General features: G+C 37.4%; 1 protein-coding gene across 1 annotated transcript in view; it reads right to left on the minus strand.

Annotated features, from left to right (window-relative positions):
* Positions 1 to 25752, minus strand: part of BRIP1 (BRCA1 interacting protein C-terminal helicase 1) — a 196961-nt gene extending 171209 nt beyond the window's left edge. Inside the window, 5 exon segments of the mRNA XM_032591161.1 lie at positions 9157 to 9276; positions 10178 to 10308; positions 22074 to 22247; positions 23846 to 23957; positions 25498 to 25752. Coding sequence (XP_032447052.1) covers positions 9157 to 9276; positions 10178 to 10308; positions 22074 to 22247; positions 23846 to 23957; positions 25498 to 25593 — 633 coding nt within the window. The 5' untranslated portion in view covers positions 25594 to 25752.
* Between the last annotated feature and the right edge of the window lie 1431 nt (positions 25753 to 27183).

Raw genomic sequence — 27183 nt, forward strand, 5'->3', positions numbered from 1 at the left:
CAAGTGTGACTATATCAAACTAAAACGCTTCTGCACAGTAAAGAAAACCATCAACAAAATGAAAAGGCAACCTACTAAACAGGAAGAATTATTTGCAAACCAAATGTCCAATAAGAGACTAAAACCCAAAATATACAAAGAACTCATATGACTCAATAGCAAAAAAAAAAAAAAAAAATCCAATTTAAAAATGGGCAAAAGATCTGAGAAAAGATATACAGATGGCCAACAGGTATATAAGAAGGTACTCAACATCAGTAACCAGCTGGTAAATGCAAATCAAAACCACAGTGAGCTCTCACTTCACACCTGTTAGAATGACTATTATCAAAAAGACAAGAAATAACAAATGTTGGTGAGGATGTGTGGCAAAAGGAACCCTTGTGCACTTTTGGTGGGAATGTAAATTAGTGTAGCCACTATGGAAAACAGTACAGATATTACTAAAAAATTAAAAACATAACATATGATCCAGCAATTCCATGTCTGGGTACTGGTCCAAAGAAAATAAAATCACTAACTCAAAAAGATACAGGTACCCTTGTGTTCACTGCAACATTACTTATCATCGCTGAGATATGGAAACAATCTAAGTATCCATCATTGGATGAATGGATAAAGAAAATGTGGTATATATAAATATATACAATGGGTTATTCAGCCATAAAAAAGAATGAAATCTTGTAATTTGCAACAACATGGATGGACAGACTTCAAGGACATTATACTAAGTGAATTAAATCAGAGAAAGACAAGTACCATATGCTCTCACTTATATGTGAAATCTAAAAAAAATTAAAATACACAAAAAAAACATGCTCATAGATACAGAGAAGAGACTGGCAGTTGCCGGTAGGGGAGTGGTGTGGGAGAAATGGGTGAAGGCATAAACTTCCAGTTATAAAATAAATCATACACCAATAATGAAGCAACAGAAAGAGAAATCAAGGAATCGATCCCATTTACAATTGCACCAAAACCCATAAAATACCTAGGAATAAATCTAACCAAAGAGGTGAAAAATCTATACACTGAGAACTATAGAAAGCTTATGAAAGAAAGTGAAGACGACACAAAAAAATGGAAAAATATTCCACGCTCCTGGATAGGAAGACCAAATATTGCTAAAATGTCAATACCACCCAAACCAATCTACATATTCAATGCAATCCTTATCAAAATAACACCATCATTCTTCACAGAGCTAGAACAAAGAATCCTAAAATTTGTATGGAACCAGAAAAGACCCTGAATAGCCAAAGCAATCTTGAAAAAGAAAACCAAAGCTGGAGGCATCACAATCCCAGACTTCAAGATGTATTACAAAGCTGTAGCCATCAAGACAGTATGGTACTGGCACAAAAACAGATACTCCAATCAATGGAAGAGAATAGAGAACCCAAAAATGGACCTACAAACGTATGGCCAACTAATCTTTGACAAAGCGGGAAAGAATATCCAATGAAATAAAGACAGTCTCTTCAGCAAGTGGCACTGGGAAAACTGGACAGCAACATGCAAAAAAATGAACCTGGACCACTTTCTTACACCATACACAAAAATAAACTCAACATGGATGAAAGACCTAAATAAATGTAAGACAGGAAGCCATCAAAATCCTCGAGGAGAAAGCAGGCAAAAACCTCTTTGACCTTGGCTGCAACTTCTTACTCAACACATCTCCAGAGGCAAGGGACACAAAAGCAAACATGAACTATTGGGACCTCATCAAAATAAAAAGCTTCTGCACAGCAAAGGAAACAATCAGCAAAACTAAAAGGCAACCGATGGAATGGGAGAAGACATTTGCAAACGACATATCAGATAAAGGATTACTATCCAAAATCTATAAAGAACTTATCAAACTCAACACCCAAAATACAAATAATCCAGTGAAGAAATGGGCAAAAGACACAAATAGACACTTCTCCAAAGAAGACATCCAGATGACCAACCAACACATGAAAAAATGCTCAATGTCACTCATCATCAGAGAAATACAAATCAAAACCACAATGAGATACCACCTCACACCTGTCAGAATGGCACACATTAACAACTCAGGCAACAACAGATGTTGGCAAGGATATGGAGAAAGAGGATCTCTTTTGCATTGCTGGTGGGAATGCAAACTGGTGCAGCCACTCTGGAAAACAGTATGGAGGTTTCTCAAAAAATTAAAAATAGAACTACCTTATGACCCATTGCACTACTAGGTATTTATCCAAGGGATACAGGTGTGCTGTTTCGAAAGGGCACATGCACCCCCATGTTTATAGCAGCACTATCAACAATAGCCAAAGTATGGAAAGAGCCCATATGTCCATCAATGGATAAATGGATAAAGAAGATGTGGTGTATATATATATATATACACACACACACACACACACACACACACACACACACACACACACAGAGTGGAGTATTACTCGGCAATCACAAAGAATGAAATCTTGCCACTTGCAACAATGTGGATAGAACTAGAGGGTATTATGCTAATCAAAATTAGAGAAAGACAACTATCATATGACTTCACTCATGTAAGGAATTTAAGATACAAAACAGATGAACATAAGGGAAGGGAAGCAAAAATAATATAAAAACAGGGAAGGGAAGAAAACATATGAGACTCTTAAATATAGAGAATAAACAGAGGGTTTCTGGAGGGATTGTGGGTATGGGTAAATGGGTAAGGGGCATTAAGGAATCTACTCCTGAAATTATTGTTGCACTATATGCTAACTTGGATGTAAATTTAAAAATTAATTAATTAAATTAAACTAAACATGTCATGAAAATGTACAATAGCACTTTGACCATGGTTTATATCTGAAAGTTGCTAAAAAAGCAAATCTTTAAAAGTTCTCATCACAAGAAAAAAAATCTTTGTAATTATAAAAGGTGACAGATGTTAACTAGACTTATTGTGGTGATCATTTCATAGTGTATACAAATATCGAATCATCATGTTGCACACCTGAAAACAATGTCAATTATACCTCTATTAAAAAGAAAAAAGAGAGAGGGAGGAGGAAATGCTTCTGTACCAGAAGTAAAGTAAGTTTCTTCTTCTTTTTTTTTTTTAACATTTATTTATTTTGAGAGAGAACAAGAGAGAGAGTTTGTGCGTGGGGAAGGGGCAGAGAAGGAGGGGAGAGGTTCCCAAGCAGGCTCCATGCTGTCAGCGTGGAGCCCGACAAGGAGCTCGAACCTGCAAACTGGGAGATCATGACTGAACCGCAATCAAGATTCGGACGCTCAACTGACTAAGCCACCCAGGCACCCTGCAAAGTAAGTTTCTAACAGGAAAAAAAAAAAAAAAAACTTCTATACTCAAAGATTCCTTTCTTTAAATAAACTACCTCTACTCATAGCCCCATTATTCTTTTTCACATCCATGGAAATGATTAGCTTGAGAAAATGCTTTTGAAAAACTAGATATGTTACCTAGTGCTAAATGTCTATGAGATTTACACTAAAAATGCTACCATCCACTTTTAAAATTAAAATGACAGTTAAAACACACAAATCTATATATTTTCTTAACAATTTACTAAAATACAAAAAGATTAACTACAATTTTATATTTTGTACTGAGTATGATTCTATCATAACTGCTTATTCCAATATTGTTAGGAAGAAAAAAGTATCATTGAAAATATAGATCATTTTACCTAAGTATTTGTGACTTTCTCCCTAATCATTCAGAAATTACCTAAAATTACTTTATACCTTTATGTTTTTGACTCCAGACTACAAAAAAAGAATATTAGAGCTCAACCACATGGTCTTTCTGTATTTGCAAAAGTACTCTGGTGATGATCAATTTACTTTATCTATGTTGAATTAGTATGGCATATACCACTTATGCCTTCTTACAAACAGAAGTTCTATGTCACATTAGTGAAATGTTATCATTTTAAATTTTTTTTTTTCAACGTTTATTTATTTTTGGGACAGAGAGAGACAGAGTATGAACGGGGGAGGGGCAGAGAGAGAGGGAGACACAGAATCGGAAACAGGCTCCAGGCTCTGAGCCATCAGCCCAGAGCCTGACGCGGGGCTCGAACTCACGGACCGCGAGATCGTGACCTGGCTGAAGTCAGAGGCTTAACCGACTGCGCCACCCAGGCACCCCGAAATGTTATCATTTTAGTTACCAGATTTGAGAAATTTAGTTTAACAAATCTTTAAAGTTATAAGAAATTATCAGAAAACCATACCTTTAATCTTGTAAGTAATGTATCACCCACCTATAAAAATTATCCCATTTCTACAGTAATATAGTTATACTACCTACAGCCAAGGAAAAAAACTTATAAATTCTGGTTTAAAATATAACCGATATGGGGCACCTGGGTGGCTCAATCAGTTAAGCGTCTGACTTCGGCTCAAGTCCTGATCTCACTGTTCATGGGTTTAAGCTTCACAATGGGCTCTGCGCTGACAGCGTGGAGCCTGGAGTCTGCTTCTAATTGTCCCCTCTCTCTCTCAAAAATAAACACATAAACCTTAAAAATATAACCAATATAAAGATAGGGATATACAGGTATAAATGCAATTATACTTTACCACTAAGAAGACCATAATAAATGATGAACATAGTACATAACCAAAAGGAGAAACTGATCAAAGCACTTAGCTAAAAATTAAGGTATCCAGCCAGGAATTCTGCTTATGGTCACATGGTCTAGACTCTAAACAGGTTTAGCCATAGACATCCTTACCAGATATTAAAAGAATATGTTACTTAATTATAAATCTAATTCCTCAAAATTAGTATCAAGCAATACTATATATTTTAGCAGCATTTAAAGATAACTATATATATTTGATATTAATATTATATAATACCTTTAGTAGCAGCACACAAATACGGAGCCATTTGCTGCTACTATTATTGCTACTGCTGCTACTTCTGCTACCACTTACCACTTAATAAGCTCTAAAATATGCTAAGTATACTCTAATCACTTTATAAGCAATTTTTTAATGTTTATTTTTGAGAGAGATAGTGTGAGTGGGGGAGGGGCAGAGAGAGAGGGAGGCAGAATCTGAAGCAGGCTCCAGTCTCCGGGTTGTCAGCACAGAGCCCAACACCAGGCTTGAACCCACGGACCACAAGATCATGACCTGAGCCACCCAGGCGCCCTTACTCTTACCACTTTATAAATATTTACCTGTTTAATCCTCCTAACAGCCCTGTGAGAGAGGTACTATTACTAGCCCTGTTCAACAAATGGAGAAACTGAAATAAAAATAGCTCACAGTAGAAAAACTTAATCAAGATTACATAGGTGTAAAGAGCAGAGTTGTGATTAAAACCCAGGTAGTCTGATTCAAGCTCATTCTCTTAACCAATAAAAACAAAACGAAATTTAAAAATCCACTTCTCTAATTTTACTTATTACCAATCACAGCTTATCCTATACTTGATTTCTTTATTCTTGAGGCTTCTACATAATGTTTCTTTCCTTTATATTGATATTAGAATCCTGCTTATAGGACTCCAGGATTTCTGAGAGGCATTTTAGAGAGAATGTAAAATAAAGTGAGTAGAGCATTTGCCAGAGTATCATACTGTTTGGGTAGGATTTAGCTCTAGTATTTGCCAGCTTTGTGACCTTAAGCAAAGTACTTAATTCTCAGAGTATCCTTATCTATAAAATGGGAATAACAATAGTAACTGCCTATGCCATTGTAAGAATTAGAGAAGATTCTAACTAACAAATATTTATCAGGCAACTAATATACACCATATGCTATTCTAGGTACTAGGGATACTTATGAAAAAGACTGACATTACATTCTAACAGGACAGATAGATAATAAACAGGTAAATAAATAAATTCAAACAGTAAGAGCTATGAAGAAAATAAGGCACTGTGAAAGAAAATGAGGTAGAAAACATTGGCAGAGGCAAACACACAGTATATATTATTATTGACAATTTAACATTAAAGGCTCCTAAGATGACTTTTCCCCATTTAGTATTTTTAAGAATTTAAAGGAAGACTCTTTGAGGGCAGGGAATATAGTTTTCATTCACTCAGTCTTTTTTTTTTTTAATTTTTTTTTCAATGTTTTTATTTATTTTTGGGACAGAGAGAGACAGAGCATGAACGGGGGAGGGGCAGAGAGAGAGGGAGACACAGAATCGGAAACAGGCTCCAGGCTCCGAGCCATCAGCCCAGAGCCTGATGCGGGGCTCGAACTCACGGACCGCGAGATCGTGACCTGGCTGAAGTCGGACGCTTAACCGACTGCGCCACCCAGGCGCCCCATCATTCACTCAGTCTTTAACTAGGTTCCTAGCACAAAGCTAGGTACTTGGAACATAAAGATGAATGTAACAGTCACGGCCTTCAAGGAGGTCTCAATATACTAGAAAACCTGGTGTTGTCCTTAATGAACTTAGAGCCTTGTAAAGAAGATAGTAAGAGTAAGGTAAGTGTTAAAAACCGAAAAGTACAAGGAACATTCCAGATGGGAATCTAACTCAAAATTGGGGATGTCAAAGGCAGCTTCCTGAAGAATTAGCAGAAGCTGGTCAAAAAAAAAAAAAAAAAAAAAAAAGGAAGAAGGAGAAAGTGCAAAAGAAAATAAAGTTTATAGAGGACTTATGATTGTACAGATAAACAGGAAGCCTTACAAGCCATCTAAAGACTTCTAGGGGTGCCTTGGTGACTCAGTCAGTTAAGTGTCTGACTTAGGCTCAGGTCATGATCTCACAGTTTGTGGGTTTGAGCCCCATGTCGGGCTCTGTGCTGACAGCTCAGAGCCTGGAACCTGCTTCGGATTCTGTGTCTCCTTCTCTCTCTGCCCCTCACCTGTTTGCTCGCTTGCTCTTTCTTTCTATCGTTCTCTCTCAAAAATAAATAAAACATTAAAAAAATAAAATAAGGACTTCTAGAATTTGTCCCCAGAGTCAATGAGTTTTTTCATCTCCTCCCTGAAAAATTAAAAGTACAGACAGAATATATGAAACAATAGTTTTTAAGATATAGGATTTCAGGTAAGAAAGAGTGATCCCTGAAAGATAGGAAATAAATGCAATAGGTCCTATAATCACCTAGGCTTACTGCCTTGAGAGTTTCTAGGCTGTGCCATGGGGAGAGGGAACCAAGATATAGCCCAGCAAACCTGAATTGAAGAGACTCTGCTCTTCAGTCCAGAAAAATGGGAAGACTAAAGTTCAAAGGGAAGAATATTAAAGTGGAGATAGCTGCACAAAGAATGAATTCCAGAGATCTGCAGACAGACCTCTCAAATATCTAGCAGGGTATTAGTCAGCATATGTGAGTGAGTAAACAATCCAAGAGAGCAGAAAGAATCACCCTAAATGATGAGGCACTCACACAGGGCATGGAACAGTGCCTGTTCCCACCAGCCAGACTAGAAAACCTAACAATTCACAGAGCATTAGGTAGAGGACTCAGAAGGAGCTAGCCTCTACTGAGGTAACCCACAACTAAACCCTGCTCAGATCCCACCTAACAAATCCTAGAAGCAGATTAAAAGCATCAAGCTGATTCCCTGTAACTTAACTGTATCTCAGAATAAAATTCAAGAGTATTTATAGAAATATAACAACACCCAGCACCCAGCAGGTAAAATTCACAACATCTGAAATTTAATTTAAAAAATTTTTAATTAAAAAAAAAAGCACGATTCCATTTATATAAAACTATGGATATGAAAACTAATCTACAGTGACTGAAAAAAAAAACTCTAGAGATGCCTGGAGGTGGAGGGATGGGGTAGAAAAGGTCCACTGGTCTATCTTGCACTTAGGATGGATCTTTTCCAGGTATCATTTCATAATATCATGCACAGGCCATTTAGAAAATATTTGGTTCACTGATTTTACAGATCTTATAAATGGTAATACATTTCATTATATAATATCAAAAAGTCACACTGTATATCACCACCAATATCATTAGGAAAGTCTACAAGTACCATAAACTGCCAAGTTCACAGTGGCATATACAGTTTTTCAAAATTCTGATTTTCAATCAAATTTTATCAGGCTTACTTTATTTCAAGAATTGCCATAGTTTATCTGTCAGTCATTCTTTCAAGTAAAAATAATGTTCCATGAAAAATGTGGCTAGTTCAGCTAACAATTCAAACTATTCTACAAGTGCTTTTCCTCAAGATAATCATCCTATTCTGCATGCAAAATGTTTTGAGTACTGCTCACTTCTTCACACAGAATGTTAAAAAAGCTCAAGGGCTGAGTTAATAAAATTAGTAATTTTTACTGCTTCATCAAGGATATTCTCAGGTGAAACTGGCTTTTGTTAGCTGTTCATTAATGAAGAAAACTACTATGCGGGGGGGAGGCGGGTAGTGCCTGGGTGGCTCAGTCAGTTAAGCATCTGGGTCTTTCGGCTCAAGTCATGATCTCACATTTCATGAGATTGAGTCCCACATCAGCTCAGGTCCTGATCTTGAGGTTCGTGGGGCCCTGCCTCAGGTTCCATGCTGACAGCACAGAACCTGCTTGGGATTCTCTCTCTCCCTCTCTCTCTATCCCTCCCTCGCTTGCACACACTCTAAGTAAATAAATAAACTGAAAAAAAAAATGAAAAAAAAAGATTGGTGTCACTTTTTTAAAGTAGGATCTATGCCCAGTGCAGAGCCCAACATGGGGCATGAACTCACAACCCTGAGATCAAGACCTGAGCTAAGATCAAGTTAGACGCTTAATCAACTGAGCCACCAGGTGCCCCTTATAAAAGGCAAATAACATATTATTACTATGAAAATACTTTTTACCTCACACACTGCCTGAGAAAAAATGTCAGTAATCTCCAAAACTCCCTAGACTACTCCTTGAGAACTGCCTGCCCAAAGGACACTGAAAGAATTATAGGGAAGTATAGTCCACAACATTAGAATCTACAAGAGAAAAATAACCTTTCAGATTTCTTTCTAGTCCAATTCTCTCATTCTATAAATGAGGAAAGTGGGGCACAAAGAAAATAGGGTTTCCTATCTCACACATTAGTAGCAGAGATGTGACAGCACTTTGAGGACTTCTGAGTTGTTTTCTACTATTCTTTGCATTATACTATTCCTTAAAAAAAAAGAGTTTAGCAAATTCCACATTTTCCTTCTTTACTGAACAATGGCATAAATACATACATTTTGTGGAGAAAAGGAGTTTTTCTTTCCTAATGGAGAGTTGAGTTTTGTGGTCTTTCCTGAAGCAACTTTTGCATCCAAATGATGCACTTCCTTTTCAAAACAATGACGCTTTCTTATCTGTTAACACAGAACCAAAATGAAGTTTAATGCAAACTAAAAGTCTGAGCAGGCAAGTTGTTCCTGAAGATCAAAAGTAGTTTTTCTATATGTATTCAGCATAAAAAAAAAAAAAAAAATGACTCTTTCTAACTGGAAATAATCAAATAATTTTTAAATATACAGGGGCACCTGGGTGGCTCAGTCGGTTATGCGTCCAACTTCGGCTCAGGCCATGCTCTCGCGTTTGTGAATTCGAGCCCCACATCAAGCTGTGTGCTGACAGCTTGCTCAGAGCCTGGAACCTGCTCCGGATTCTGTTTCCCTTTCTCTCTGCCCCTCCCGTGCTCACACTCTGTCTCTGTCTCTTTCAAAAATAAACAAACATTGGGGCACCTGGGTGGCTCAGTCGGTTAAGCGGCCGACTTCGGCTCAGGTCATGATCTCACGGTCCGTGAGTTCGAGCCCCGCGTCGGGCTCTGTGCTGACAGCTCAGAGCCTGGATCCTGTTTCGGATTCTGTGTATCCCTCTCTCTGACCCTCCCCCGTTCATGCTCTGTCTCTGTCTCAAAAATAAATAAACGTTAAAAAAAATTTAAAAAAATAAATAAACATTAAAAAAATAAAAAATAAAAAGTACAAAGTAGCTATATACCAATTTATGCCTTAAGTAAATATTTAACTAATTCCTCATATATAGGAAAGCACCATGTACTTTAAAGACATATTATGAATAATGTATTATAATGACACTCTTTTCAATGAGTAACATTATAAAATGAAGTTACAATATTTTATCCTTTAATTTACATCTATGATACGACCCAAGTAAATTGCACAAGGGCCAATTGAAAACTTGATTGATACTTGACTACCTTGTGCAGCTCTAATGGTACTATTTCACTGCCAATAAATTGTTTACCTGCTGTGTAGTTTCTAAGGGTCGAATTCTTTTCTTCTCTACTTGAAAATCATCATTTTCATCTCTTTTTATGGAAGCCTGTTTCTTGGCAGATAGCTTTGCAGCCAACGTAGTTTTTTCAGGAGAGTCTTCTACAAGAAGTCATAAAAAATTAGTATAAATAACTGACACTTAGGCAATTTTTCCAGGAAAAATTAGAACCAAGATGTTAAAGACTCAAAATTTCCTTACTTTAAAACATGAGAAGGTTGACATGTTTAAAAGCATGTATTTACCACTGAGTTTAACAAAAATATAACATTTTGAGAAATATGCTTTCATCAGGAAAGTCCAATTTTGATTTCTTAATAGGCTTATGCTTTTGTAAACCACTCCCGATAATGCGGTTTAAAAAATATAACTGTAAGGGGTGTCTGGCTGGTTCAGTCAGTTGAGCATCCAACTTCAGCTAGGTCACAATCTCACAGATTTATGAGTTCAAGCCCCACATTGGACTCTCTGCTGTCAGCACAGAGCTTGCTTTGGAAACTCTGCCCCCCCTTCCCCCTCTCTCTCTCTGCCCCTCCTGTGCACTCTCTCTCTCTCTCTCAAAATAAATAAACATTAAAATATATATACATAAGGGCACCTGGGTGACTCACTTAGTTAGGTGTTCAGGTCATGATCTCGTGGTTCATGAGTTCGAGCCCCTTGTCAGGCTCTGTGTTGACAGCTCAGAGCCTGGAGCCTGCTTAGGATTCTGTGTCTCCCTCTCTCTCTGCCCCTCTCCCGCTCATGCTCGGTCTCTCTCTCAAAAATAAGCATTTAACAAATTTTTAATTAAAAAATATACATTTATATAGATATAGATATCTGTAAGATTCTCCCAAGGAAAGTATTTCATTTATATATACATCTTTCTACTGTATCTCAATGTTTCTTCCCCAATAAGCTTCTAAATGTTCTTTACACTTAAAAATACAGTCGAATCAAGCTCCTATAATCTGCCTTTTAGTCCCACTACCTTGAAGGTCATCAGTGACCTCTTAATCACCGAATAATATTAGCTCCTTTTAATAAATGTGAACACTAGGTTTTAAAGAAGTTAATACGCCCAGTATCACATAGCTAGTAAGAGGCAGAGCATGGATATGACTGACTCTTGACATACTTGACGACTCAAAGACAGACTCTTCGAGTCCAAAATCCATCGCATAACCTCTAGGAATACAGACAAACAGAACACTGTCTTTTTGAAATATAACAAATACGTTTCCTTTTTCCTTAATATCTGTTAACACTTTACTTAACTGCTCCTATACATGGGTTTCTCCTTTTCCCTAAATGTGAGTGTTCTGAAAAGTACCTTCCTTCCTTTCCACTCTTCTCTATACATTCCTTCCACTTCTAGGGCTTGAATTCATTTAACAAGCATTTATTTTACTGAGTCCATAGAATTCCAGAAACCATGGAAAAGCAATGAAAAAGAAACAGCCTCTGCCTTAAAGGATTTATAGACCATTAGAGAAGAAAGCCCTATAAGCAGGTCCAATACTGATTTCAAAAACCAAGTTTGAGTCTGTAAAAACAAAGTAAACCTATGCCACATAGCACTGATTCTCAAGCTTTTACTGAGGACTATATTTTTTAAATAAATATTGCTTAAAATTTCCAAAACAGAATAAAAGACCTAGATCTTCCCTGACTCATTGTGCCCTTACCCCTACAAGCCATGTTTTTTCCCAAGACTCTTAGGAACATAGTTTAAATACCATTGTATTCTAAAATCTTAATGGTTTTGCCTTTTATATGTAGGTCTTTTTTTTTTCTGACCTATACAATTCAATTTTATTAGTATCAGGCAGCATGCTAAAAGTTTTACATAGATCAGCTCCTGCTACTATGGCATAAAATAGCAATTGTTAGTTTACAATTGGGGAAACTGATACATAGGAAAATGGAGTTAAATGACCAAGGTAAACAATGGGACCGATTCTAAACCTGTTTCCAATGTAATCCAATACCTTGAAATTCTGGATTTTTTTAAAGATTTTATTTTTAAGTAATCTCTACACCCAACATGGAACTCAAACTCACAACCCTGAGATCAAGAGTTGCATGCTCTACTAAGACAGCCAGATGACTTTTTAACTTTTTTTTTAAAGTAAGCTCTATGCCCAACATGGGACTTGAACTCATAACCCCAAGACCAAGAGCTGCATGCTCTACCTGCTGAGCCAGCCAAGTACCCCCAATACACTGAAGTTTTAAAAAATTATCAACTAATATAAGCTCATTATGAAAGATTTCAGCAAATCAGAAATATAAATAAGAAAAAGTAAAATGCCATCTGCTTCCCTCCCCCACCTTCTCACTTCTGTAAATCTTCCTCCCTGAGGTAATCACTATCAATCTTTTGGCCTAAATCCACCCATCCATCCATCCATCCATCCAACCTTCCTTCCTTTCCTACTTCCCTTCCCTCCTCCCTTCCTTCCTTCTTTCTTTCTTCTTTTTTTTCCCAGTATTTATTTTTTGTTTTCCTCACAGTAAGTGTACTCTTTTATCCCCATCCCACTCACCTCCCTCTGGTAACCATCAGTTTGTTCTCTACAGTTAAGAATCTGTTTCTTGGGGCGCCTGGGTGGCTCAGTCGGTTGAGCGTCCAACTTTGGCTCAGGTCATGATCTCATGGTTCACGAGTTTGAGCCCCACTTCAGGCTCCATGCTAACAGCTCAGAGCCTGGAGCCTTCTTCAGATTCTGTGTCTCCCCCTCTCTCTGACCCTCGCCTGCTCACACTCTGTCTCTCTCTCCCTCAAAATAAATAAACATTAAGAAAACAAATTTTGTTTAATAAAAAAAATTTTTTTAATTAAAGATTCTGTTTCTTGGGATGCCTGGGTGGCTCATTCGGTTGAGTGTCTAACTCTTGATTTCGGCTCAGGTCATGATCCCGGGGTTGTGGGACTGAGCCCTGCATTGGGCTCTGCACTGAACGTGAAGCCTACTTAAGATTCTTTCTCCCTCTGACTCTCCCCCACTTGCCTGTGTACACACCCTCACTGGCTCAAAAAAAAAAAAAAAAAAAAAAAAAAGGTCTTCTTTCTTGGTTTGTCTTTTTTCTCTTTGCTTTCCTTTGTTTCATTTCTTAAATTCCACATATGAATGATTTCATATGGTATTTGTCTTTCTTTAACTGACTTAGCATTATACTCTCTAGCTCTATGTTGTTGGAAATGGCAAAATTTCATTCTTTTTTTTTTTTTTTGTTACATTTCTTTGTTTTTCAGAGGCAGAGAGAGACAGAGTGCGAGTGGGGGAGGGGCAGAGAGAGAGGGAGACACAGAATCCAAAGCAGGCTCCAAGCTGTCAGCACAAGCCTGATGTTGGGCTCAAACCCACCAGCAGTAAGATCACGACCTGAGGCAAAAGTCAGATGCTCAACCGACTGAGCCACCCAGGTGCCCCACTTTCATTCTTTTTATGGCTGGATAATTTCCGATTATATTTACATACCACATCTTCTTTATCCATTCATCTATCTACAGACACTTGGGCTGCTTTCATAGCTTGGCTATTGCAAACAATGCTTCAATAAACATAAGGGTGCATGTATACCTCTGAATTAGTGTTTTTATATATTTTGGGTAAACACTCAGTAGTGCAATTCCAGGACTATAGGGTATTTCTATTTTTAATTTTTGAAGAACTTCCATACTGTTTTCCAGAGTGGCTGCACCAATTTGCATTCTCACCAACAATGCAAGAGGGTTTCTTTTTCTCCATATCTTCACCAACACTTGTTGTTTGTTGTGTTTTTGATTTTAGCAATTCTGACAGGTATGAAGTGATATGAAGTGATATTGTGGTTTTGATTTGCATTTCCCTGATGATGAGTGATGTTGAGCATCTTTTCATGTGTGTTGGGCATCTATCTGTCTGTCTTCTTTGGAGAAATATCTGTTCATGTCTTCTGCTCATTTTTTAATTGGATTCTCTTTTGGGTATTGAGTTGTATCAGTTCCTGTATTTTGGATACTAACCCATTGTCAGTTATGTCATTTGCAAATATCTTCTACTATAGGAGAAGTAGGTTACGTTTTAGTTTTGTTGGTTGTTTCCTTTACTGTGCAGAAAATTTTTATTTTGGTGTAATTCCAATAGTTTATTTTTGCTTTTATTTCTGTTGCCTCAGGAGGCAAATCTAGAAAAACATTGCTATGGCTGATGTCAAAGATTATTGCCTGTGCTCTCTTCAAGTTTATGGTTTCAGGTCTTACATTTAGGTCTTTGATCCATTTTGAGTGTTTGTGTATGGTGAAAGAAAATGGTCCAGTTTTTCTTTTGCATGGGGGTGTCTAGTTTTCCCAACACTATTTGGTGAAGAGATGGTCTTTTTTCCAGTATATACTCATTCCTCCTTTGTCAAGATTATCCACATAATTGTGGGTTTTATTTCTGGGTTTTCTGTTGTATTCCATGTAGCTATGTGTGTATTTTTTGCCAGTATCATACTATTTTAATTGCTACTGCTTTGTAATATAACTTGAACTGTGGAATTGTGATACCTCCAGTTTTGTTTTTCTTTTTCAAGATTGCTTTGGCTATCGAAGCAAAACAATCAACGTCATATGTCACATCAATAGGAGAAAGGATAAAAGCCATATGATCACTTCAAAAGATGCAGAAAAAGCATTTGACAAAGTACAACATCCATTCATGATAAAAAATCCTCTGCAATGTAGGTCTAGAGGGAACATATCTCAATATGAGGCCTTATATGAAAAATCCACAGTCAACATCATACTCAGTGATGAAAAACTAAGAGCTTTTCCCTAAAGGTCAGGAACAAGTGTAACCACCTTTATTCACATAGTACTGGAAGTCCTAGCCACAGCAATTGGACAATCTAAAGAAATAAAAGACATCAAAATTGATAAGAAGTAGAACTTTCACTATTTGCAGATGACATAATACTATAACATACAGAAAACCCTAAAGACTCCACCAAAAAACTACTGATAAATGAATTCAATAAATTCACAGAATACAAAATCAATGTACAGAAATCTGTTGCATTCCTATACACTTATAATGAAACAGCACAAAGTGAAATTAAGAAAACAATCCCACTTACAGTTGCACCAAAAACAATAAAATATCTAGGAATAAACTTAACCAAAGAAGTGAGAGAGCTGTACTCTGAAAAGTATAAAACATTGATGAAAGAAATTCAAAATGATGCAAAGAAATGGAAAGACAGGGGCGCCTGGGTGGCGCAGTCGGTTAAGCGTCCGACTTCAGCCAGGTCACGATCTCGCGGTCCGTGAGTTCGAGCCCCGCGTCAGGCTCTGGGCTGATGGCTCGGAGCCTGGAGCCTGTTTCCGATTCTGTGTCTCCCTCTCTCTCTGCCCCTCCCCCGTTCATGCTCTGTCTCTCTCTGTCCCAAAAATAAATAAACGTTGAAAAAAAAAATTAAAAAAAAAGAAATGGAAAGACATACTCATGAGCTGGAAGAACAAATATTGTTTAAATGTCTATACTAACCACAGCAATCTACAGATTTAATGCAATCCCTGTCAAAATACCAACAGCATTTTTCACAGAACTAGAACAAATAATCCTAAAATGTGAAACCACAAAAAACCTTTCATGACTAGGTTTTTAATCTATCTGGAATCAATTTTTGTGCATGAAGTAAAGTAGGACACCAATTTAAATTTTTTTCCATATGGAGGGGTGTCTGGGTGACTTGGTTGAGCATTTGACTCTTGATTCCAGCTCAGGTCATGATTCCAGGGCATTGGGATTGAGCCCCATGCAGGCCTCGGAGCTGTGCACAGAACCTGCTTAAGATTCTCTCTCTCTGCCCCTCTCCCCCCTTCATGCTCTCTCTCTGTCTCTCTCAAATTTAAAAAAAAAAAATCTACATTTTTTTCCATATGGATATCTAAGTACCAATTTTAAATTTTTTTTTTTTCAACGTTTATTTATTTTGGGGACAGAGAGAGACAGAGCATGAACGGGGGAGGGGCAGAGAGAGAGGGAGACACAGAATCGGAAACAGGCTCCAGGCTCCGAGCCATCAGCCCAGAGCCTGACGCGGGGCTCGAACTCACGGACCGCGAGATCGTGACCTGGCTGAAGTCGGACGCTTAACCGACTGCGCCACCCAGGCGCCCCACTAAGTACCAATTTTAAAAAGGTCCCTCCTTAGGCCTCTACTCTGTAGAAGCACTTCAATAAATAATCAAGTTTCTAGATACATATAGAAATGAATCCATATCCTATTGTTTTACACTGGTTTTACACTATGCTAATACTAAGCTGTTTTAATCACTATAAACTGTTTTTATCACTGGTTCTTGAGAAATGTCTTGGCTATTCTTAGTCCTCTGCATTTCCATATATATTTTAGAAAAGACATGTAATTTTGAGCTCTGCAATTTCTGGTCAAACTGGTAAAATACCCACAAAATGAATCTAGATCAGTGGTTCCAAACTAGAGCAATTTTAACAATGTCCCGCAGGGACATTGGACACAGACATTTCTGGCTGTCACAAAATGCCAGATACTACTGGCATCTAGTGGGTTGAGTCCTAGGAGATGCTACTAAACATCCCACAATGCATAGGACAGTCCCCATAACAAACAATTATCCCATTCAAAATATAATAGTGCCATTATTGAGAAACTCTGCCCCTAATAAATCAAGGGGCAAATTTGTATGGGCCCATTAAAGGGTAGGAAGCATCTACCAAAAGCAATTAATTTAGTTTTAGAAAAATTAAATTGCCATGTGTCAAATAAGATTAAACCCAATTTGTTAAAAAAAAAAAAAAATCACATTACCTGCATATAAAAAAGACTTATCTTCCTGTCCTTTTTTTTTTTAAATGTTTATTTATTTTTGAGAGAGAGAGTGAGACAAAGCATGAGCAGGGGAGGGCCAGAGAGAGGGAGACACAGAACCAGAAGCAGGTTCCAGGCTCTGAGCTGTCGGCATAGAGCCCGACATGGGGCTTGAACCATGAACCATCAAAACATGACCTGAGACGAAGTCAGACACCTAACCGACTGAGTCACCCAGGCGCCCCTCCTTCCTGTCCTTTATAGCAGGGCAGTGCGCAAGAAGTTTATCGAAGGGGTTAAGTCTTTAAAATATAAAATTATAAAGAAATAAGACCTATCTAGAATTTTAAAAAAACACAAAACACACCTCCTAGAAATCAGTAAGAAACAACCCAATAGAAAAATGGGCAAACAACTTAAATAGGCAATTCATTGAAGAGGCTATTCAAACGCTCAATAAACATATAAAAAGAGGGGCATCTGGGTAGCTCAGTCGGTTAAGCATCCATATCCGACTGCTGGTTTTGGCTCAGGTCATGATCTCACGGTTCCTGGGATCAGGATCGAGGATGGAGCCCCGAGTTGGGCTCTGTGCTAACAGCACAGAACCTGGTTGGGATTCTCTCTCTCCCTCTCTCTGCCCCTCCCCTGCTCACATAGTGCACTCTCTTTATTTAAAAAAAAAAAAAAAAAAAACTTAAAAATAAGAGAAGATAACATGGAAGGCTAATAAGCACATGAAATTATGCTCAACTGTCACAAGTGATTAGGGAAATGTAAATTAAAACCACAATGGGATACTACCACATACCTATTAGAATGGCAAAAAAGTGCTGACAAGGATATAAAGAATTGGGAACTCCCAACCACTGCTGGTGAGAATGTAAGAAGGTAAAACCACTTTGGAAAACAGTCTGTAAGGTTCTTAAAAAGTTAAACATAAATGATCTAGTCCTATCACTTCTAAGTATTTAGTCAAGAAAACTGAAAGCATATATGTCCATAACAAAGACTTATACACAAATACTCATAGTGGCTTTATATGTAATAGCTTAAAAATAGAAACAACTCAAATATAAATCAACAGGAGACTGGAGAAACCATTTGTAGTATATCCATACAATAGAAAATTACTTAACAATAAAAAGGAACAAAGCGTTGATACATGCAACAACATGGATGAATTTCAAAAGAATTATGTTAAGTGAAAGAGGCTAGATAAAATAAGTGTACAAACTATGATTCCATTTATATTTCCAGAAAATTCAAACTAATCTATATTGACAGAAAGCAAATCAGTGGTTGTTTGGGGAGAGTGAATCATGGAGGGTTGGGAAAGAGGGATAACAAAGGGGCATGAGAAAACTTTTGAGGGGCGCCTGGGTGGCGCAGTCGGTTAAGCGTCCGACCTCAGCCAGGTCACGATCTCACGGTCCGTGAGTTCGAGCCCCGCGTCGGGCTCTGGGCTGATGGCTCGGAGCCTGGAGCCTGTTTCCGATTCTGTGTCTCCCTCTCTCTCTGCCCCTCCCCCGTTCGTGCTCTGTCTCTCTCTGTCCCAAAAATAAATAAATGTTAAAAAAAAAAAAAAAAAAAAAAAACTTTTGAAGGTGATGGATATGTTCACTATCTTGATGCTGCTGAAAGTTTAATGAAGGCACACCTATGTCAAAATTTATCAAAGTGTACCTACCATGCATATATATAGTCATGTCAGGTATATTTCAATAAGGCTGTTTTTTTAAAAAATACAGGTTGTATAGGGGTGCCTGCATGGCTCAGTCAGTTAAGGGCCTGACTCTTGATCTCAGTTCAGGCCATGATCTCATAGTTTGTAATTTAGAGCCCTGCATTGGGCTCTGGGCTAGTGGTGTGGAGTCTGCTTGGGATTCTGTCTCTCCTTCTCTCTGCCCCTCCCACTTGTGCATGCTCGTTCTCTCTCTCTCTCTCTCTCTCTCTCTCTCAAAATAAACGTAAAAAAAAAAAAAAAAAAACCAGGTTGTATATAAAGATAAACCAAAGTTCCTATAATTATCTCAAAGTCAATTCCACTCATTCATACAATAAATCTTTAGCTAGCACCTACTATATGCCAGGCACTCTGCTAGGCACTAAAGATTCAACGATAAGCAAACTGACATGGTCCCTGACCTCATGGAGTACATAGTTTGCTATGGGAAGCTGAGATTGATAAATGATGAATACAGACATATGGATAATAAAACTATGACAAGTGCTATAAAGGAGAGGTACACAGTGAGAGGACAGAATATAATACAGAAACCAAATCTAGTCTGATAGAAAGGTCAGTATGGCTCCTTCAAGGAAGTGATATTTAAGCTGAGACCTAAAGGAAAAGCAGGAAAACAAACTGAAAATGGGATTTTCCTCAGAAGAGACACTACAAACAAAGGCTCTAAGACAAGAGAAAGCATAACCCTCTTAAGGAATGGAAAGAAAGTCAAAAGGGCTAAGGGTCAAAATAGTGTAGACAACACTGGGGCACCTGGGTGGCACAGTTGGTTAAGCATCTGACTTTAGCTCAGGTCACAATCACACGGTTTGTGGGTTCAAAACCCGTATCCGGCTCTGTGCTGACAGCTGGGAGCCGGGAGCCTGGAGCCTGCTTTGGATTCTGTGTGTGTGTCTCTCTCTCTCTTCTCTGCCCCTATGCCACTCATACTCTGTCTCTCTCTCTCTCTCAAAAATAAATAAACATTGGGGCACCTGGGTGGCCTAGTCAGTTGAACATCTCACTTTGGCTCAGGTCACGACTTCGCAGGCCGTGAGTTCAAGCTCCACATCGGGCTCTGTGCTGACAGCTCAGAGCCTGGAGCCTGCTTCAGATTCTGTGTCTCCTTCTCTCTCTGGTCCTCCCCTACTCATGCTCTGTCTCTCTCCCTCAAAAATAAACTTAAAAAAAATAAATTAAAGAATAAATTTAAAAGAATAGTGTAGACAACATTAATGATCACCTCTCTAGCATGTATTCAACCACTTCTTCCTCATTCCTAACAGAATCATACTTTAGTTCAAACAGCTACCCTCCTCCACACAGTCATGTGTTTTTTGTTTTTTGTTTTTTTAAAGCTTTTTATTTTTTATTTTATTTTTTATAAATTTTTTTTATTTGATTTTTTTTTACGTTTATTTATTTTTGAGACATAGAGAGACAGAGCATGAATGGGGGAGGGTCAGAGAGAGAGGGAGACACAGAATCTGAAACAGGCTCCAGGCTCTGAGCTGTCAGCACAGAGCCTGATGCGGGGCTCGAACTCACGGACTGCGAGATCATGACCTGAGCCGAAGTCGATCACCCAACCGACTGAGCCACCCAGGCGCCCCCACAGTCATGTGTTTTAGGGGAAGATGACTCCAACCCTGATTTTAGGAAATGGATACTATTTAGACTTAAATCAATCATAGCAACCTCTCTCTTCCTACAAGTGATTAAAGAATGGCATGAGTGAAAGCAGTACAAGTAGTTAATGCATACTCTAAACTAAACATTGTAGTTGGCACTAAGGAAGTATCAATGGAGATAGAGGTTTGCATGGAGAAACATGGAAGAACAAGGCATACAGGATATTTCCTAGGTTTTCAGCTTAGGCAAATAATGGTTAACCATTCCCATATACTCAAAGCCAAAGAAATACTTTTAAATATTAATAATCTTGTGATATTCTTAGTATATTTCTCTCTCTTTTTTTTAAGTTTATTTTGGGAGAGAACAGGTGAGGGACAGAGAGAAGGAGAGAGAGAATCCCAAGTAGACTTTGCACTGTCAGTGCAGAGCCTGAAGCAGAACTCAAATCGATGAACCATGAGATCATGACCTGAGCTGAAAGCAAGAATTGGACCCTCCACTGCCTGAGCCAGCCAGGTGTCTGTTAGTATACTTCTCTTAAATAAATCTAGTAAGAACTAGTAAAGGATCATACTTAAAATTTACCTGATTCTCTATTCAGCCTTAAAAAAGGATGAAATCTTGCCATTTGTGACAACATGAATGGACCTAGAGGGTATTATACTAAGTGAAATAAGTCAGAGAAAGATAAAAACCACATGATTTCACTTATATGGGGAATCTAAAAACCAAAACAATTGAATGAATAAATGAAAAGCAGAAACAGACCCATAAACACAGAGAACAAACTGATGGCTGCCAGAGAGAAGTGGGACATACAGGCTTCCAGTTACAGAATGAATACGTCACAAGGATAAAGGGTACAGCACAGGGAATCTAATCAATGGTATTATAATAGCATTAAAGTGACAATGGTAGACACACTTGTGGTGAGCACAGAATAATGCCTAGACTTGTTGAATCACTATGTTGCACACTTGAAACTAATGTACGTAATACAGTGTGTCAACTATACTTCAATTAAAAAAAAAAAACTAATGTACTTAAAAAAAAAAAAGTCTCAGAGAGGATATACTGGCCTCAGAAGTTCAGGCAAATTCATAAAGATGAACGAATGAGGCTAACTGATTTTGTCTTACAATACAAATCAGTATTATTTTTTTAAACTCTAACAATACTGACCACAAATAAGATCAATTTCTAAATATCATTTATTGTGCACTGCCTTCTTCAAAAAATGATTTAAACTAGCAAAATGTCTGAATAAATTAAAAGTCAAGCTAAGAATACAATAGTCCAAGGATATCTGACTACTCTGTGTTATCTTTTTTTTTTTTTTTTTTTTTCAACGTTTATTTATTTGTGGGACAGAGAGAGACAGAGCATGAACGGGGGAGGGGCAGAGAGAGAGGGAGACACAGAATCCGAAACAGGTTCCAGGCTCTGAGCCATCAGCCCAGAGCCCGACGCGGGGCTCGAACTCACGGACCGCGAGATCGTGACCTGGCTGAAGTCGGACACTTAACCGACTGCGCCACCCAGGCGCCCCACTCTGTGTGTTATCTGAAAATAATTCCAGAGAATTAGGTGGAGATACATAATCCATTATGCTAACCAAATTTATCTTAGATAAATCTAATAACAGCAATAATTAAGGCTACCACAGATATCAAAAGAGCCAGGCAAAGTATAAACTACCTTGACAAGTTGATGAAGTGCCATATCTTTCAGAAGGTGGTGTACTTGGACAATTGAAATGATGTGAAGTTCCTTGTTTCAAGTCAATGTTTGTAAAATTCTTTGAATGGCATGCACAACAACATGACAATGGTTCCTCAGCTTTTTTACTTAAGCTTTTGTCCACCGGCTTTCCTAAAAATGAAAGAATCTCAATTTGTAATATTCCTAATTTAACAAACATTCATAATCTTCTGCAACTCAGATGAGCAACCACCCAATTTGCCCAGGATTGGGAGGTTTCCTAGGAAACAAGATTCTCAGTCCTAAAACTAGAAAAGTACCTGGCAGATCTGGGCAAGTTGGTCAACCTATCTCCAGGATCAAATTACAACAGGCAAGAAACACTTCTGCCAGAAATACTTATAGAGGGAGTTATCAATTTACATAATTGCAAAAATCTAGTAATAGTCAAAGATAATGTTAACCACTCAAGTACTCATTTATATCAAGTTTTATTAAAATATCAAGCAGGGAAGATTAAAATAAAGACCTAAAGTATACTCTTAATTACTGCTATTTCCTTAAATGAAGAAATTGAAAGCTCAATACATCAAATAACATAAACATATAAGGGTTAAGTCATTTCCACTTTATACATCTATTTCAAATAGAAACATGCTTCATGATGTATCAATTCTGATACATGTATTAAAATATACTTTAAGGTCAATATTCAAACTAAATAAAACAGGTAATTTTTAATACTTAAATAAAATACAAAATTGTAATTGGTCTACATTGTGTGCCTACATGTATAAATACACAATTCATAGAAACTAAAAAAAAAAAAAAAAAAAAAAGGTGAATATTCTCTATAAGCAGTAATGACATTATTTTCCCATCTGTACTACATAAATACTACTAATTCTACTTTTTGGTCTCCCACTAAAATTTTAAATTATTAACAGATTATCTCATTTTTCCCCAAAGATTATCAGTAACAATCAGAATGAACAAAAGTTATAAAATATTTACTGTTCATTTTTAAGAGTCTTATAAGTAGATTTCCCTTCAAAAGACACACACATAAAAACATATATACATACCTACACACACTCCTGGTTAACTTTAAATTCTCCTAATACTTTAGGTCAAATCCATTTAATTATGTAACTAAAACATATCCAATACTGCATTTCGGATTCATTATGTACATCAGCTAGTCTTTTATAAAAGTCAATATACTAGGCCTTTGTTAGCAAATAAAAGTAATGGAAAAAAAATATGTATTCATGAAAACAATATTACAATAAACTTTTGCTTATATAGCATCCAAACAAGTAGAAAAATCGATTAGAATGTTTCCTTTATATATTCCATGTTCTAATGTTGTGAGGAAGGGACAGATAAGCAAATACATTAAAGGATTTACTCAAATTATTTGTGTATATTATACACCATTACAGGCCAATCTCTTGCATCTTTTAAATACAGATTATCATAATCATTTTCATAATGATAACTCTAAGCATTCCAAGATTCCTGTGCATACTATGAATCATCAAATAAAGGACTACATTATGCTCAAAATTGTTTTAGAATTAACTGAACATATTTTGCTCTATTGAAACTCTTTTGGAAGATATTTAACTTATAAAGAAATATCTTAAAAGAGAATCCACACTTAAATTAGCTAGAACATGGTTGAACCATTCAGGATAAAAAGTAATTTATTAAAATATTTTTTTCAGGTCCCAATAAGGAACCTGAAAATATCAACAACTACTTACCATTAAAAGATTGTTGCCATGCTAAAGCAGAACAAAGTAAGGCTACACTTTTCCCACTTCCTGTAGGGCTCTCCAGTAAACAATGTTGCTTACTATTTAATCCTCTGACAATCTATGGACACAAAAACAATGAAAAAATCAATAAGCAATTTACTTCATAGGGTATCTCTCCAGGAGAAGTACAAATACAACAATGAGAAATAAGGTTGTACTTAAGGGAGCACAGCAAGAGCAGAAGCAAGCACCCATGTTTAGTGAAATCTAAACTTTATTCCTTTATATCTCTCCCTAAAATTATGATGGCCCTAAAAAGCATATCAAGCAAAAAAGAAATGAAAAAAAGCAATTTGTGCCTTAACGGTTTCTGTAAAACTAGAATATAGTACATGAATATTTTTGATAAAAACAAGGGAGGCTACTGCTCATGGGAGTGTAACTGTTATAACCACTTTGGTTTCTGTTGTTATTGTTGTTATTTAAGTTTATTTATTTATTTTGAGAGAGAGAGAGAGAGCACGCAAGTGAGGGAAGGGCAGAGAAAGACAGGGAATCCCAAGCAGGCTCCATACTGGCAGCACAGAGACCAACACGGAGCTCAAACTCATGAACTGTGAGATCATGACCTGAGCTGAAACCCAGGGTTGGATGCTTAACCAACTGAGCCACTCAGGCACCCCTGTACACTTTGCACAAAAACTAATGATTCCTAATAAAGTTGAAGATACCCAACTCCAGCATGTACAGTACTATGTATATACTCCAAATTTTACCCACATGAACACAAGGAAACATGAATAATAAAGTTCATAGCAACACTGTTTATAATTGCTAGAGAATGTAAACAATTTAGAAGTCTATCAAAAGGAAAATAGAAAAAAAAATTCTGGTATACTCATATAATGGAATACTATATAGCATGTAAAATGGATTAACAGTCACCAGGCCTACATTTTAAATATGTCAAGAGAAAAAAAAGTTCTGCACAAAGATAGGTATAGTATCGTATCATTATGTAACATTTAAACTACGTAAAATACTCTATTACACTCGTAAACAAGGTATAAAGTAAATATAGTAAAATATTAAGATTTAACACAGTTGGTTTCCTTAAGTTTGCATATTGCCTATATGAACAGTCTCAAAAAAATATACTAGTCTGTGTAATAGACAGCAAATACTTCATAGAAAGCAGTAATTCTGCAAAGTAAATAGAAGTTCCAAATGAGCTGAGAATATTTTTCAGAATGTTCTCCTTTGCCTCCATTATATCCATGGACATATATGGTTTAGCAGTGGTATTATTTTTCCAAGGGTTAGATGTTCTTCAACGAAGCAGGCAAATATTTTCAATCCATTTACTATCTGAGAAAATGAATGTAGCCTTATGAATTATAAACATATGTATCTTAATAAAGACTTAAAATAACTATTGAAAAATACTTACAGGGGGTGCCTGGGTGGCTCAGTTGGTTGAGCGTCTGACTTCGGCTCAAGTCATGATATCATAGTCTATGAGTTCGAGCCCTGCATCAGGCTTGCTGCTCTCAGGGTATATCCCTCTTGGGATCTTCTGTCCCCCTTTCTCTTTGTCCCTCCCTCACTCATGCTCTCTCTCTCAAAAATAAATAAAACATTTAAAAAAAAATACTTACAGAATTCATCATAGCAAGCTGTGATGGGTAAGCTTTATAAGGAAAGGTAATTTTCACCCCACCAATTGTATATTCAGACCACATTGAAGCCATCATGCTTTATTCTTTACTTCAGATTCCTAACTGCAACAGAAATGAAAATCAATATTGAAACAACACCATTCAAAGAAAACCAGATACCCAACATTAGGACAGATGTCTGGAAATAAAAATTGGAATAAATGTTTAAACAAAACAAATGGAAGTAAAAAAATTTCCTAGTCTTATAAATCACAACAGTTGAGAGCATGTCTTGGAATCTGACAAATGTCAATTTTCATCCATGCTCTGCCAAAGCTGTGGACTAGGAACTAGAAAGTACAGGTTCTAGACCAGGTTCTGAAAACAACTCAGATATGTTACCTTGATCATGTCTCTTCACTTCTATAGACTAAGATCCTTATCTGTAATAACAATGGCCTGACACTTAGTAGGTGCCCAATAATTCTTATTTAAAGGTCAGGGGGGTATAATGAAAAGAAGATGAGTTTGGAGTAAGGCAAACCTACATTTAAATTCCTCTGTGTGTATCACTTAACCTCTCAGAGCTTATTTCTTCATCTGTGAAATGGAAATAATACTACCCACCTGATCGGGTTTTCATGAAAATTAGCCAGGCACTGAATTAAGAATAACAATGTACAGAAATGTACCCAAACTTCAGTATGGGTACACAGAGGAAATGATCTACTTTATACCACCTTTTCTTAACCTAAGATACATAGATACAATTCTAAACCACCTTTTCTTAACCTACGACATATATAATCCAGAAACTGGGATCTATGAAGTTTCTGTGCATGACTGAATTTTTCTAAAAAGGGTCTACATACTTCTCATTCCCAGAAATATATCCTAGGAAATAACTGAAAAGGGGCGGGGTAGGGAGGGACTGATATACATCGGTACCACTTTGCAATAGTGAAAAAAAACTTGTAAACTCAAACTGGGGATGGAGGGATGGTTGAAATAACAGTGTAATAGATTGGAAAACCAATTATAACCTTAACCATAGCCTATGTGTTCCAAAAGAAGAGCCACTATTCTAAAGTATTTTCCAGTCCTAATATCTTGTGATTCTGTGAAGCTCTGAGAATGAAATTTGGTGGAATCTAACCCCTTAATCTGAACCAACAACTCAAAGCTGGTCTAGTTACTCAGATATGACCTTCAAATCAATCCATCCCCCGCCCCAGTTGTGGCAACAGGCATCTCAAAATGGGGTAGCTTCCCACGCACACTGAGTAAAATAAACAAAACCAAAACAAACTACAAGTATCTGCCTGTCGCTCCCGGCCGCCTAACGGGACTCCGCTCCCATCAAGGGAGGACAGGCTCCCCTTCTCCCCAGGTTTCCGTCCTCATACTTTCCTCCTCCCTCAGCCCGCAGAGATTCCAGACGCCCTAGTGATCCAATCAACACCGACCAGCCAGCAAGGCGGTAGGGCGAAAGCGGAAGCAGCCTTCCCGCAGATTTCGCGCACTCCCGGGCAAGGGAGACAGACTTGCCTGTCCAGGGGAAAACCGAAGAAACGCCTAAGGGCTAGGCAGAAGAAAAGGAAAGCTTTTCCTTCACAGAAGAAAAGGAAAGCTATAGCCGCAAAAAAAAAATAAAAATAAAAAAAAATACAGTGGAGCGCTGACAAA

This window comes from Lynx canadensis, chromosome E1 (genome assembly GCF_007474595.2).
Source record: "Lynx canadensis isolate LIC74 chromosome E1, mLynCan4.pri.v2, whole genome shotgun sequence".
Lineage (NCBI taxonomy): Eukaryota > Metazoa > Chordata > Mammalia > Carnivora > Felidae > Lynx > Lynx canadensis.